Source organism: Dermacentor albipictus, chromosome 6 (assembly GCF_038994185.2).
Source record: "Dermacentor albipictus isolate Rhodes 1998 colony chromosome 6, USDA_Dalb.pri_finalv2, whole genome shotgun sequence".
NCBI classification, from domain to species: domain Eukaryota; kingdom Metazoa; phylum Arthropoda; class Arachnida; order Ixodida; family Ixodidae; genus Dermacentor; species Dermacentor albipictus.
The window spans coordinates 129,768,707-129,781,687 of record NC_091826.1 but is presented as its reverse complement, the minus strand read 5'-3'; the positions used below and the strand labels follow the sequence as shown (position 1 = coordinate 129,781,687).

At 45.8% G+C, this 12,981-nt stretch overlaps 1 protein-coding gene across 3 annotated transcripts in view; it reads right to left on the bottom strand.

Moving 5' to 3' along the window:
• The window catches only part of LOC139061368 (uncharacterized), a 193,600-nt gene that overhangs the window by 142,993 nt on the left and 37,626 nt on the right, over positions 1-12,981 (bottom strand). For all 3 annotated transcript variants that reach the window (XM_070541336.1, XM_070541334.1, XM_070541333.1), the window contains exon 4: positions 6,225-6,438. In XM_070541336.1, coding sequence (XP_070397437.1) covers positions 6,225-6,438 — 214 coding nt within the window. The remainder of the gene's footprint in view (positions 1-6,224; positions 6,439-12,981) is intronic.

Sequence of the window (12,981 nt, the reverse complement as noted above, 5' to 3'; positions counted from 1 at the left end):
CTCGCTGGCTCTTTATTCAGCACAGTTCTGCAAACAGCTTAGTCACTCGTCGTCGTCGTTCGTCTTTGTTGGTTGCATCAAAATTGTTCCTGGCCATGCGGTTTCTCAGCCTCGTTTGACCAACAGTTGGTGTGATTCGCCGCCAAAACAGAAGATGGCTGATGCGCCCACTGATCAACAGCGATGCATGACGTTGCCGGTGAAAAGAAAGCATACGGCCATAGGTTTGGAAACTAAGTGCTTCGAACTGATGAGGCGATTGTCGCAAATATACTTGCATCAGATAGCAACGGCGACGACGCCAGCGATGACGCAGTAGGGCAGGCTGCCTCAACGTTGTCCTCACAGGGTGCCCGGCAGATGATTCAGTCCCTCCGGGACTTCGTTTATACGAGGAACCTTCCACTGCACTACATGGAGGCCCTGGATGCCTTGGAGAAGGATGTTGGCAAGCTTTGCGTAAAGCATGCAAGGCTGACGGACATAAGGTTTTCTCATGCAAGCCTGTGAGAAGTACATGGCGAGGTGCTTGTGGCAATCTCACCTCAGCATTTCTTCTGGATTTTTCAAGCTGACAGGCTGCCACGGCAACCTTCTCGTATTTTTTAAAAGGCCCCTTTTGGAACCACCGATGACCCTTCTTTGCATTTGTTATAGCAGTGCCATTCTTTAACACCGACAGCCGCGGCTTGTTGCACGCAATCAGATTGTCCAGGAAGCACTTAAACGAGTGAACACAATCAGCAGCCGGATGGAGGAAGGTGGTGGTGAGGGGCCCTGGCCTCCCCGCCATTATAGTTCTCTCACATCCGCTCTGCCATCCCCCTATTTCGATTTTTTCATGCAACTCGATTATAACAGTTATCAGTGATAACAATGGAATTTTCGTGGCACTTGAATATTGTTATAAAGGGGTTCGACTGTAGTGAGCTCGACGGTAACAGCGACCCAATTCCGCACAGTCTGCCCTAAAACACGGGGTCTAGAATACATTACTTGAGAGTGCGGGCTGTTCGAGACACAAGCAATACACTAGCAATATTAAATCACCTCACTCTTGTATCTCACGGCTCCTACAAGCAGCGCCTGCAATTCTTTTCAGACGCTAGTATACCACCGTGGGCCGCAATTAGTTGCGCTGCGTTATGGACACGCTCGGAGCAGTCAGCCTGTGTACGGACATGCTAGGGGCTGTCAGCTGTTCAGTTTCAACAGAGGCCACCATTTTGTCTGCACTCTGGCATGGATTGGATGCAGATCCGACAAATATATGACTATGGCTTCCAGAATAGGAGCACTTGCCTTAGCATTTCTTCAAGTTGAAAGTTGGGGCAGCTTTTGCATTGTAAGGTTACAAAATAAATTTGCTTTGCGCAGCATGGAAGTCCGCTTTTACAGTTAAACTCTCAGTTGTATGAACGTCGGTTTATAGAATATTTCAGAATAACGAACTTTTTAGAAATCCCCGGCAGTTTTCTTATAGATGCTGTGCAAAATGTTTGACTTAAACGAATTTCGCAACAGTCAATATTTTAGTTTAACGAAGTTTTGCGCCCTGCACTGCAGGCGCGAACGATGCCCGCCCTCATCAAACCGCCGCTCCACCGGCACTGTAACGTCGCCGGCGCTACAGCGCCCCTGGGGCAAAGCAGCGGCGCGGAAAACGAACCACAACGAGGCATGGCCTCCAAGATTTCCCGCACAAAACGAGCAAGCATGTAATCTCGGAGGCAATGAAAAAAGTAACAGCGTTGGCACTTACAATGCCGCCCGAGCAAAGCGGCGATCTGTCACACCAGAAACCACGTGGTGTGTTTTTTCTGACCGGCTAGTCGTGGTATGGTCGTCGTCTCTTTCCAGTCTCGTCGGTTCCGCGTGCGCACACAAACGACCCACATGGTGTGTTTTTTTATCAGCTCCGTTCAGCCTTCCAGTTTTAAGTAACAACGGCAATTCGCGGGCCCACTTTCGAGATGAATGTGACGAAACGGAAGCGGTTGTCTCTCTCGGACAAGATGGAAATCCTTCAGTTCCTGGATAATGGTCCAGCTGAGGTTGTAGGGTATATTGGGAAGTTGAGAGACTGTCTCAACAGCAAGCTGTGCCAGAAGAAGTGTACAAAAACGTTGACTCCTTGGACAGTTTTGTTACTTCCTGTGCTTTAATAGTACAAGTGCAGGAGAAGATTACAGATTTTTTTTTCTAAGTGAGAAAGGCAGCATTATAACTGTTATGAACCTTGTACTTGCTGATATGTACAAATTCTATTTCACACATTTCCAACACTATGGATGCCATGTCTTTTGCTCCATGAATTGCGCTTCAAACTTTTGACTCTGTATGCTATGTCTTATGTTGGTCTAGTGAATATTCAGTTTAGTGAACTTTCAGTTAAATGAACTATTTCCTTCGGTCCTTGAAGTTCACTCAAGTGAGAGTTCAGTGTATTACATGTTGTTTCACAAAATAAATTTGCTATACACCTCCGGAAAAAGAGAACATGAAAGATACATAGGGTCAATGAGGGAGCTTTTCATTGGACTATCTAAAAAACGTTGTGCACATGCAACCACCATTTTCAAAAGTGCTGACCTCACACGAAAGGCATTGGCACGAAAAAAGTAACTGCTACAAAATCGCACCGCTGAGCCGCCTCCCGGCGTGCCTTTCGCACGAACACAGTACCCAGGAATCCATAAGCAAGGATGCCCACGAGTATGTACTTCTCGCTGAGCATTTTGACACCACACTTTTGTAGTCAAGTGATTTGGCTCGAACGACAGAAGCCGAAAGCACTCTCAAACAAGTAGCTGCCTATATCCACGATGGTCGGCCTCGAAAATTGCCAGCTTCAAATGCACACTTGTGTCCATTCTTTTTCAAAAGACATGAACTTGTGTCTAGTGGTGGTATTGTCTAGTGAGGCCATCGAGCAGTAGTTCCAGTGTTCCATGGAATATTGTGTTGCACATGCTACATCACACGCTTCAAGGAATCATATCAATGAAGAAGTCAGCGCACCCTTTGGTATCCAGGGCTGGATAGAGATATTGAAGACCTTGTTGGCACATGCCCTTCACGTGTGCAATGTTGCATCACGCAACTAGCCAAGGAGCCAATCCCGTGGCTCATAACACTAGAAAGGGCGCACATAGACTACGCTGGGCCTATTGAGCGACATGTGTTGCTCATCACAGTTGACTTGCACACTAAGTGAATAGAGGCGAGCCCATTGAAGATAGCCAGCGTGGGAAAGACTGTCAAGATGCTACAAACAGCGTTCAGTAGATTCGGCCTTCCCCGAACCGTGGTCTCTAACAATGGCCTACAGTTCATAATTGCATTGTTTCAGTCTTTCACGAAAGAAAACGAGATTTGTCACTTACGCACCGCACCTTATCATCCCCAGTCAAATGGTTTAACAGAGAGGGCAGTCCAGACAATTAAGCTAGGAGTGCGCAAGAATCCTAGAGGCACAACGCACGGCCACTTGGATAGAATTCTACGTCACTATCATCCCACTGCTCTGCCGAACAGGGAAATGCAAGTCACTATGCTCCTTGGCTTCGCGCCTCTGTGCCTGTTGGATAACATCGTGTCGTGCCCTTTTTCTGACGCAGATACGGAGTGCCGCAGAATCCACCAAGTTGGAGACTCTACTTGGCACAGGAACTACGGGGCAGGAGCTAGATGGAAGCCACACATTGTGCAAGCCCTCCAAGGCTCCCGCACGGCAATGATCAAGGTAGAAGACGGTGAGCTTCATCGTCGACACGACGACCAGTTGATTGCTATTAAGACCAGGCACGCGGCATCCGCTGCCAGTGACACGGGAATCAAGCACGAATCGAGCATTCAAGCAAGGAAAGCCAAAGTTGCAGAACCCGACACACAAGTGACTGAAGAAAATCCCAAGAGCGAAGGTTGGGCCAGTAAGTGGCAGCCAACAAATTACGGATGGCAGACAATTCCAAATGACATCCGTGATGAGAATGGTGTTGCCAATTAAGATTCCAAGCCTGGCCAGAACATGTTATGGCAGTCAACCCGAACCTAATGTCCGCCGGATCGTTACCAGCCGCGAGGGAAAAGAAGCCTGATGCAGTGTCATTTGGCACATCTTTTGTATAATGCACTTTCCTTACACATACTGCCCGAGGCTATAAAAGGCCTCTATACCAATAAAGCTTGCTCACTCTCGCATGCTTGTGTTTCGATGCTTCAGCGAATCCCTGCAATCACAACACTGCACGCTTGCCGGTAAATAAAGGCAGGTGTATGGAACCCCGACCGCGCTAGAACAAGAACACTTTGCTAGCATTCCCGCACAGTCATGGCAGACCTTAGCACATCATCCTCCATAGTACCAAGGCAAACGCACATTTAGAAGCAAGATTTCCCAGCTAAAGACCCCAGATGACACAAAAGTCTCTAATAAATGTCCCTAGTCCCCACACTTTTAACCGGTGTTTTGTTAGAAAAGCTAGCACACCTATTTACACGCACACCACGGCACCTGGGGATGCAGAATACGAGTTAATCAACAGCAAAATGAATCCACAAAGTCAAGTTCAGCTTTATGTCGCACTGGATATTACGTAGGAGAATGATACAGCCATGTGCTTATTGCCTTCCTGAACTTTGCATTTTATGGAGAAACATGAAGAACTGCAACACCTTCACTGGTTCGTGGTCTAATCATTGCCTCTGAGAAAGATTGCTATGAATTTTTAAATCCGACAATAGCCTCAGCTTGATCAGAGAGAATAACCTGGTGCAGCTGCTTTGCATGGCACACAATAAATTGGTGAAATAGGAGGGTACATACAGTGCTCCTTTTCAATTAAAGAAAGTCGCACTTGGAGCCATAAAGTTAATTTGCTCTACAAAATTTCATTAAACGGACGCTAAAGGAAAAAGTTAAATAGAGCTACATTAAAACATTGAGCTTTTGTATTAACGAATTCATCATTCGCAGCTATAACGGAGCGTTTGTAACTGAGAGAAATGACACAAATGGAAGATCAGTTCGCGATGCTTGCCATGGAGCCTGTCTCTCGTGTGACACTGCGGCACCGAGGGTCTGGCGCTGACCGCTAGCCGGAAGATGCGAGTTGAAAGCTGATCTGCAGATAGCAGCAAAGGTGGTGGCTTTGGCACAGGTGACTCAAATTGAGCAGCGGCAGCAGGAGTTTTGGAGGCAGTTTTCCACACAACAAATTCATATATTGGCGCCCAGAGAACAATGATGGACTTCTACACAGATCAGCTATCGAATTAACTTAATATTTTCCTTTAGTGTCCCTTTAAAGAGGGTCTTTTTGTTTCTGCAGCAGAAATTAGATGCTTCCAAAGCAATCTTATTGTATAATACAACAGGAATGGGCAGCCCGAATGAGGTGGAAATAAAATAAAAATTAGCGCAATAATGACATTCCTGCAATGTTCCAACTCAGTACATTCAATACGAATAAGCGAACAGGCATGATTTTGATGCAAGTGTGGGACCTCTATTTTTTATGGCAAGGTGACTTACCTTCTTGAAGCTTTAAATGCAGCAGGTCATGGTACTGCGTGCAGTGGCAGACCCCACGTGCCAAAACAGTGCACTCCAAGAGTACACAATGGCTGCAGCAACTTTGTAAGCACCAGCTTTAGTTCAGCACCCACCAGCAACCACCACTCACATTTACACTCACTTCAACTCACATTCTCACATCTACTCACATCATATCTTAACATTCCATTTTAATTTGACCCTCATCATTTGCTCGAACATGACTCGAATGTTGCTGCATTGCCGGTATCACTGGGACCAGCCACTCAGCCTGCCGCAAGGTAATCAAAGAAGAATTAGAAATGAAATGGGATGTATAAAGCATGGGTGCTCTTAACTCTTGACGGAAAGGTTTCTGCAAATGATGCCAACTTCCTAAGCTTTACGGTCCACCATCAAGGATTGCTGAAAAATAGAAGGACATTCCAGCACCACCAGAGTCTGACTGTGTGTGATCCTCAGTAACTGCTGTTCCGAGTTTATGCACTGGACAGTGTGTTAACCCATAATAATATTAATAACGGGTTAGCATTTTGTTAAAACATCAACCCACTGCGTGCAGACTCCAACTACAGCTGCGCCTGGCACTTCCCTCTAGCCAAGGATCAACTCGGTCAGACGCAGTAAGTAACACAATTGAAATAAAGCACATTTTTCCACAACTCACCGTGATTGGCTCCATTTTCCCAACGGTCACTGCCTCACTGTCTGCACAGCCAATGGCATCAGGACGAAGCAGCACCAGTTGCAGAGATGAACCTACGGGCACACCGCTTATCTCGGCCACTAAGCTGTCACCCTGGTAAGTCACCGACACCGTCGCCAGGGCAGAGCAGAACCCCAGCAGCGTCACCAGGAACATGCTAGCACGCAGCATGCCACTGCAAAGCAAAGAGAAAAAATTATGCGATCCAATGCACATCTTGGAATCTATGTGAAGCAAAGCTTTAGTAGTGTTTATTTAAATTCTTTACAAATAACGGCAATTAGTACAAGTTTGTTTACCTTCATCTTATGCAAGAACGTATCAGGCGCACCCCTAGTGGCACATAGCTAATCGCTATATCAGAAAAAGTAAATGAACGAATTTGTGAAATATATTTACCCATTCTATTAACAAATCAATGTGCTTTACAGATATCTGTGAGGCCACATTATATTTTCATGTTTTATGTAAGACTCCTAAGTAGTGGGACATTCCCATTGTCAAGAAATGGTGAAGAATCAAGTGGGAAATACTGAGTGACTAAATCTAAGAAAATCAAATAAGTCACAGAATCTTTTAAATATAATTCGCTATTCCATAAAGAGATTGGCGTGCTTTAGCGAAGCCTGTGAGCAAACATTATATTTATTCATTTATTTATTTATTTATTTATTTATTTATTTATTTATTTATTTAAAATACCTTACAGGCCCTATGGAGGCAGTGTGTAAGGGGGGTTACAAAATCAAAGGCATAAAAGAAGAAAGAAAGTAAGCAGTCCTGAGAAATCTGGTACAAAAGATATGTCCAATGCAGGGCTTATTAACATTACTAGAAAGATCAAAACATGAAAAAGGAAAAACTGAAGTGATAAAATGCCACAAAGGTACACTTCAAGGAAAAAACACGAGTAAAATTAACAAAGGCATGCACTAATACTAGAAAATACAATACAGAAAAAATGAACAAATAAATGTTCAGGTTCTATGCAAGGTATTAATATAATCACCCACTGTGGTTGCTCATTGACCATGGTGTTGGGCTTCTGAGCATGAGGTCGCGGGATCGAATCCCGGCCACGGCGACCGCATTTAGATGGGGGCGAAATGCGAAAACACCCGTGTACTTAGTTTTTGGTGCACATTAAAGAACCGCAGGTGATCGAAATTTTCGGAGTCCTCCACTACAGCATGCCTCGTAATCAGAAAGTGGTTTTGGCCCATAAAACCCCATACTTAATTTTAATTTATTAATAAATCATTAATATATAATTTAAATTATTATTCTGCATACTCAGTCAGCATACAAGGGTTGTACATGCCACTTTGCTGGTAGTTTCATATAACCTTTGCATATATATGCACAAATATATTCGCCGAGATAGTCACCATCCCAACAGCACCCAGCAGCCAGGCCAAACCAGGGAAAGCAGGCAAAGAAAGCTTTGCTATAAAACAAAACTGCCATCACTAATCCACAAGTTCCCGGTACCTTGAACAAGGTAGCAACAGTTAGTTTCATCAAGTTTGCAATGCACAACATTCTGGTGTTTTACGTGCCAAAACCACAATATGATTATGAGGCACACTAAAATCAACACTAATGTTGGCCCCTTGGGGTACCTCTCACCAAGTTTCAGAATGCAAAACAGACACATAGATCACGAAGTGGCAATCGCGTGTGCAAAGTATCGCATGACTGCATGGCACAAAAACAGCAGAAATTTTTAGAACATGCTCGCGCGCCTTTTCTCTCGAGAGAGCCATGCTTTCAGCGAAGGAATCAAGGTTACCTGCACAAATGCCTCTACTTCAGATGCACTGCTTTCAATGTCCCCGGTCATGGTATGTGACCTTGTCAAATCACCCAAAGCAGAAAGTGCAGTACTGTCACTGAGAGTGCACCATGAAGAAGACACTAGGGGTTGCACCATAAAAGTGCCTTGACTCTGGTATGGGAGAAGATAGGGAAGAAAGGTTGCTTGGGGATGCTAGTCAAGGCAGAAGGGGAGAGAGTTTACACTGGAAGTGAAGCTTATCTGGCAGCATAGCAACATGACACTTCAATATATCCTATCTGCTCTAATAATGAACCAGTTTGAGAAATACTTGCTGTAAAACGCTCCCTAGACAAGCGCTACAACATCCAGTGTAAAACCAAAATTTGCATTGGGCACTTAAACGCACAAGTGTATATACACAAGCCACCCACAACCTTAAGCTCAACAGCACAATGCCAAAGCCACCACAGCAGGTTGTGTTCACAGTGCACACAAAATTAATGTACTGACAGAAAATGTTTGTCTCGCCTTTATTCTTTTTATTGAATAGCTGTCGACCAGCAATGGTACTATGGAGCCTCAATCCCCAGAGAGCACAACAAAAAATTAATTACGTTACCTTTTAATGTGACCAGCTTACAATGTGTGCCAAGTGCAGGGCAGATTTGCATGTGAAGAAAGGGGACTGATAACATCACCAAAACCTCATGGTGTGGCCTTGTGTTACCAGTCACCACCGAGACGATGAGCAAAATGTGAACAAGGTGAATGCAGGAGCCAATGTTTCGACAAGTGGACTTGTCTTCTTCAAGGCGCCTTGAAGAAGACAAGTCCATTTGTCGAAACGTTGGCTCCTGCATTCACCTTGTTCACGTTTTGCTCATCGTCTTGAATTTCCATCTCCCGCATTCCCTATCCAGTCACCACTGAGGCATACACACACACTGTGCTGCCAGATTCCTTTGAAGGTTCAACAAGATAAGATTCACCCTACGAACCATTTCGAGCATCCTCTTGGTCAGTTGTACAGTCAATGGCTGATTTTTCGGACTCCCCAGGGGTTGCGAAAATGTCCAAAAAATTCAGCAGTCCGGAAAAAATGAATGCATGTCTTTTACTGCCCTTAAGGGCTCATATTGCCATAGGCACATCGAAAAAGCTCTGAAAGCCTGCCAGCACACTTATTAGGCATATCGTCGCTTGTACAGTAAAACCTTGTTAAACTGTACCCGCTTAAACAGTAGTTTCATTTTAAAAGTAGTAAGGACAGATCCCCGAATCAACGTCCATTGAACATATTGTGTTTTGTATCCGCATAAACCGTACCAGCTTACTGCGTACGTATCATTTAACACGTAGTGTTTTCACTTTTCGACGCGCAAACACGGCGGTGTGTTGTCTCCATCGGGCGGCCTGGCAGAGCAACAAGCCTCAGAGATCAGAACAACGGCCTCCAAGCACCCTGTGCATTTGCGCATGAAGCCACGTCAACATCATTTCGGTGCCATGCCAGAGAGCATTGTGGTGTCGCACAAAGGACTCGTGTCATGCCAAAGCTCAGATAAAAAAGATGCCGGGTGCTCAGCATAGAAGAAAAATTAGACATCGCTCATGCTATCGAACGTGACACGAAGAAGTCAGCCCTGGCACGCGACAAGGATCTACTGTTGACTACGGTGTGTGGCATTTGGAATGTGAAGAAGTTGCTCGGCAGCACTACTGCGACCGCGAAGAGATGTCGGCTTTCAGGTTCGACTTTTCGCCATCGTTGCCTCTGTTGCTGCCGGAGTGTCGACTAGCGACAGCGATGAGGACAACACGGAAAGCGACAGCACGGGTGATTCAGGCCCGACAGTGGCAGAAGCTACACGTTATGTCAGCCTCATGAATGCAATCGTCGCAACGAGAACAGTATCCCGCAATTAAAAAGGTGCCCTGCTACTTCTGCAGCACTACCGTGCGTGTGCATGGAGAATACATAACACGAACAAGGAATATGCCATGCGAGTGTTTGCTGAGGAGAGGGGGCTGGCTGAAAAGCTGGCTCACAGCTTCAGTAAGTTTGAGGCCTCTGTCATCGTTGCTAGGCGACTACGGCATCAAATGAAAATAACACTTTTGTCGCGCAAAGTGAATAAGCACTGCATGTTTTTTCCCCTTTCATAGCACTCTCTCAGAGTTCCATTTTTGACAGGTAAGTGGGCGATCTCATGCTATTTCGGTTAAGCAGTACTGCCGTTCGGTACGTACTTTTTCCGAGCTATGGCCAACTACGGTTTAACGAGGTTTCAGTGTACAACGTAACCGATGAGCACAAGTTGTCATACTGCGACGGGCTTTCATGACAACGGCACCGACAATATCAGCGTGCAGACCATCATTCGACCGAACCCCGTGCGATCGGCCGTCGAACCCACAACACGATAGCGACAGCGTCTTCGCTTTATATATATATAATTAATTGCGCTCAAAATGAGTCAAACATGCCTACCCAGTTGAAATGCACAAGCTTCAACCCTCTCAAGCAACGCACACGAGCCAATGCTGATACTGTTCAGTGAAGGTTAAGCCTGGCACTGTGGAGTTCATGCGCCCACTACCGGTGGTCCCGAACTGAAATGTGAGCAGTAAGAACGAAGGAAGCTGCTTTTATAGTTTTGGTTTTTGCAATTTGAAATCAATTACACTTCACTTAGCATGGCACGTACACAACAAGCGGTAAGCGGCGACATAACATGTCACCATACCCCTGGGCTGCCGGTCGCATTCGTTACGTAGATGGGTGGGTCGGTGCATGTTGTTATGCTGACACATTTCTCAATTTCAGAGATTCGCTGTTTACCTTTGCATCAAATGGGAAACAAGAGACGGTGCATTCAGTATACAGCAGCATAAAAAAAAGATCTCGCTCAGTGATGGCATCTGCATTTTCGCGAGAGAACAACAAAGCCTATAGATGAGCGCTTATGCCAAGCACAGTTTGATCTAATAATGCTTTATGGCATGCACAAACTGCAAATATGATGGAGTTAAAGAAATGCGAGAATCAGTAATAAATTAACAGCTTGTAATATATGTATCTGGATCACAGTTGCCATTGTTTAAGTGGTTCGGTCACTCACATTCACTCGTTTCAGGGTGGATTAACACAGCACATATGCACAGTAATGTATGCTTTGCTAATGTTGATCGGCTGTAAGTACCCGGCAGGAAGCGTTGCTGTCTTTTTGCAATGTTCACAGGGCTTGCAAGCAGCTACATAGCGCCATAAGGGGTGTGCGAGGCTGGACCAGTAGAAGCAGCAGCGCACGCGGTCGTAAGTGCGAGCAAACCCAAAGCGTCGGGCAGGTGGGGCGTCATGAAGCTCCTGAAGCACAGTCGAGCGGAGGTGTTGAGGAATGACAAGGAGAAGGGGAGGACCGTCAGGATGAAAACTGCGTCAGTACAATATCCCGTCGTTGAGAACGAACCACTGTAACGATGGATCAGTAGGAGCAGATTCCGGTCTGTCAACGAGGGTCCTCAAAGTAGCGTCATGGTGTTGCTCGTTGGCCTAGCCCAAAAGCTGGGAAATGGAAAGAACACTTGCAGAAGCGTCCATGTCGGCATTGGTGGGCATGTGTACAGGAAAACGAGACAAGCAGTTGGCATCCTTGTCTAGGCGACCAGACCTATACACCACCGAATAGGAATACTCTTCTAGACGCAACACCCATGGTCCAAGCTTTCCCATGGGATCTTTTAAGAACGAAAGCCAACAGAGAGCGTGGTGGTCCGTTACAATGGAAAAGGGCCTGCCATATAAATAGGGGCAGAATTTCGCCACTGCCTACACAATGGCCAAACATTCACACTCAGTAATAGAGTAGTTCTGCTCTGCAGGTGACAAAAAACGGCTAGTGTACGCGATGGTAAGTTCATGGCCATGTTGAACTTGTGCCAAGACAGCACCGATTCTGTGGCCACTGGCATCAGTGCACACCTCCGTAGAGGCTGAAGTAGCGAAGTGTCCTAGAATCGGTGGAGTGGTGAGCATGGTGGTAAGGCGAAAAAAGGTAGTGACCTGAGAGGATTTCCATGAAAACGGCACACTTTTCTTCAGGAGATCTGTGAGAGGGGGTGCTATGGTGGCAAAATATTTAACAAAGCGGTGGAAGTAAGAGCAAAGGCCCACGAAACTTCGGACATCTTTTGCAGACCATGGACCAGGGAACTCTTTCACGGCGCAAATTTTCTCTGGGTCCGGTCAGATGCCAGTAGCATTGAAGTGTCCAAGAACAGTAATCTCATGATGGCCAAAGTTACATTTCTCGGAGTTGAGCTGTAGACCGGCCTTGCAAAAAATGGCAAGTACAGCTGAAAGGCGCTCAATGTGTGTGCTGAATGAGGGCGAGAACACAATAACATCAACTAAGAAGCAGACACAAGTCGACCACTTGAATCCTCGGAGTAATGAGTCCATCATACGCTCAAAGGTAGCCGGGGCATTGCATAACCCAAAAGGCATAACTTTGAAGTGGTAAAGACCATCAGGAGTTACAAAGGCAGTCTTTTCCCAATCTAGATCATCGACAGCGATTTGCCAATATCCAGACTGTAGGTCGATGGACGAAAAATACTGTGCCCCGTATAAACAATCGAGGGCATCATCGATACGAGGTAGTGGGTAGACATCCTTCTTCATGATGCGGTTGAGGTGGCAGTAATCAACGCAGAATCTCCTCCTTTTCGTCTTCTTTTTGACCAGCACGACAGAGGACGCCTAGGGACTTGACAATGGCTCAATGATGTCTTTCGCTAGCATCTTGTCTACTTCCGGGTTGCCGATGGTTGCGGTGGATTATCGCCTGTATGTATATGATGTTTGACAAGTGATGTCTGGCCTAAGGGTCGGTTGTTTAGATTGAATATATACTTGTAGGAAAGCAATAGACTGCA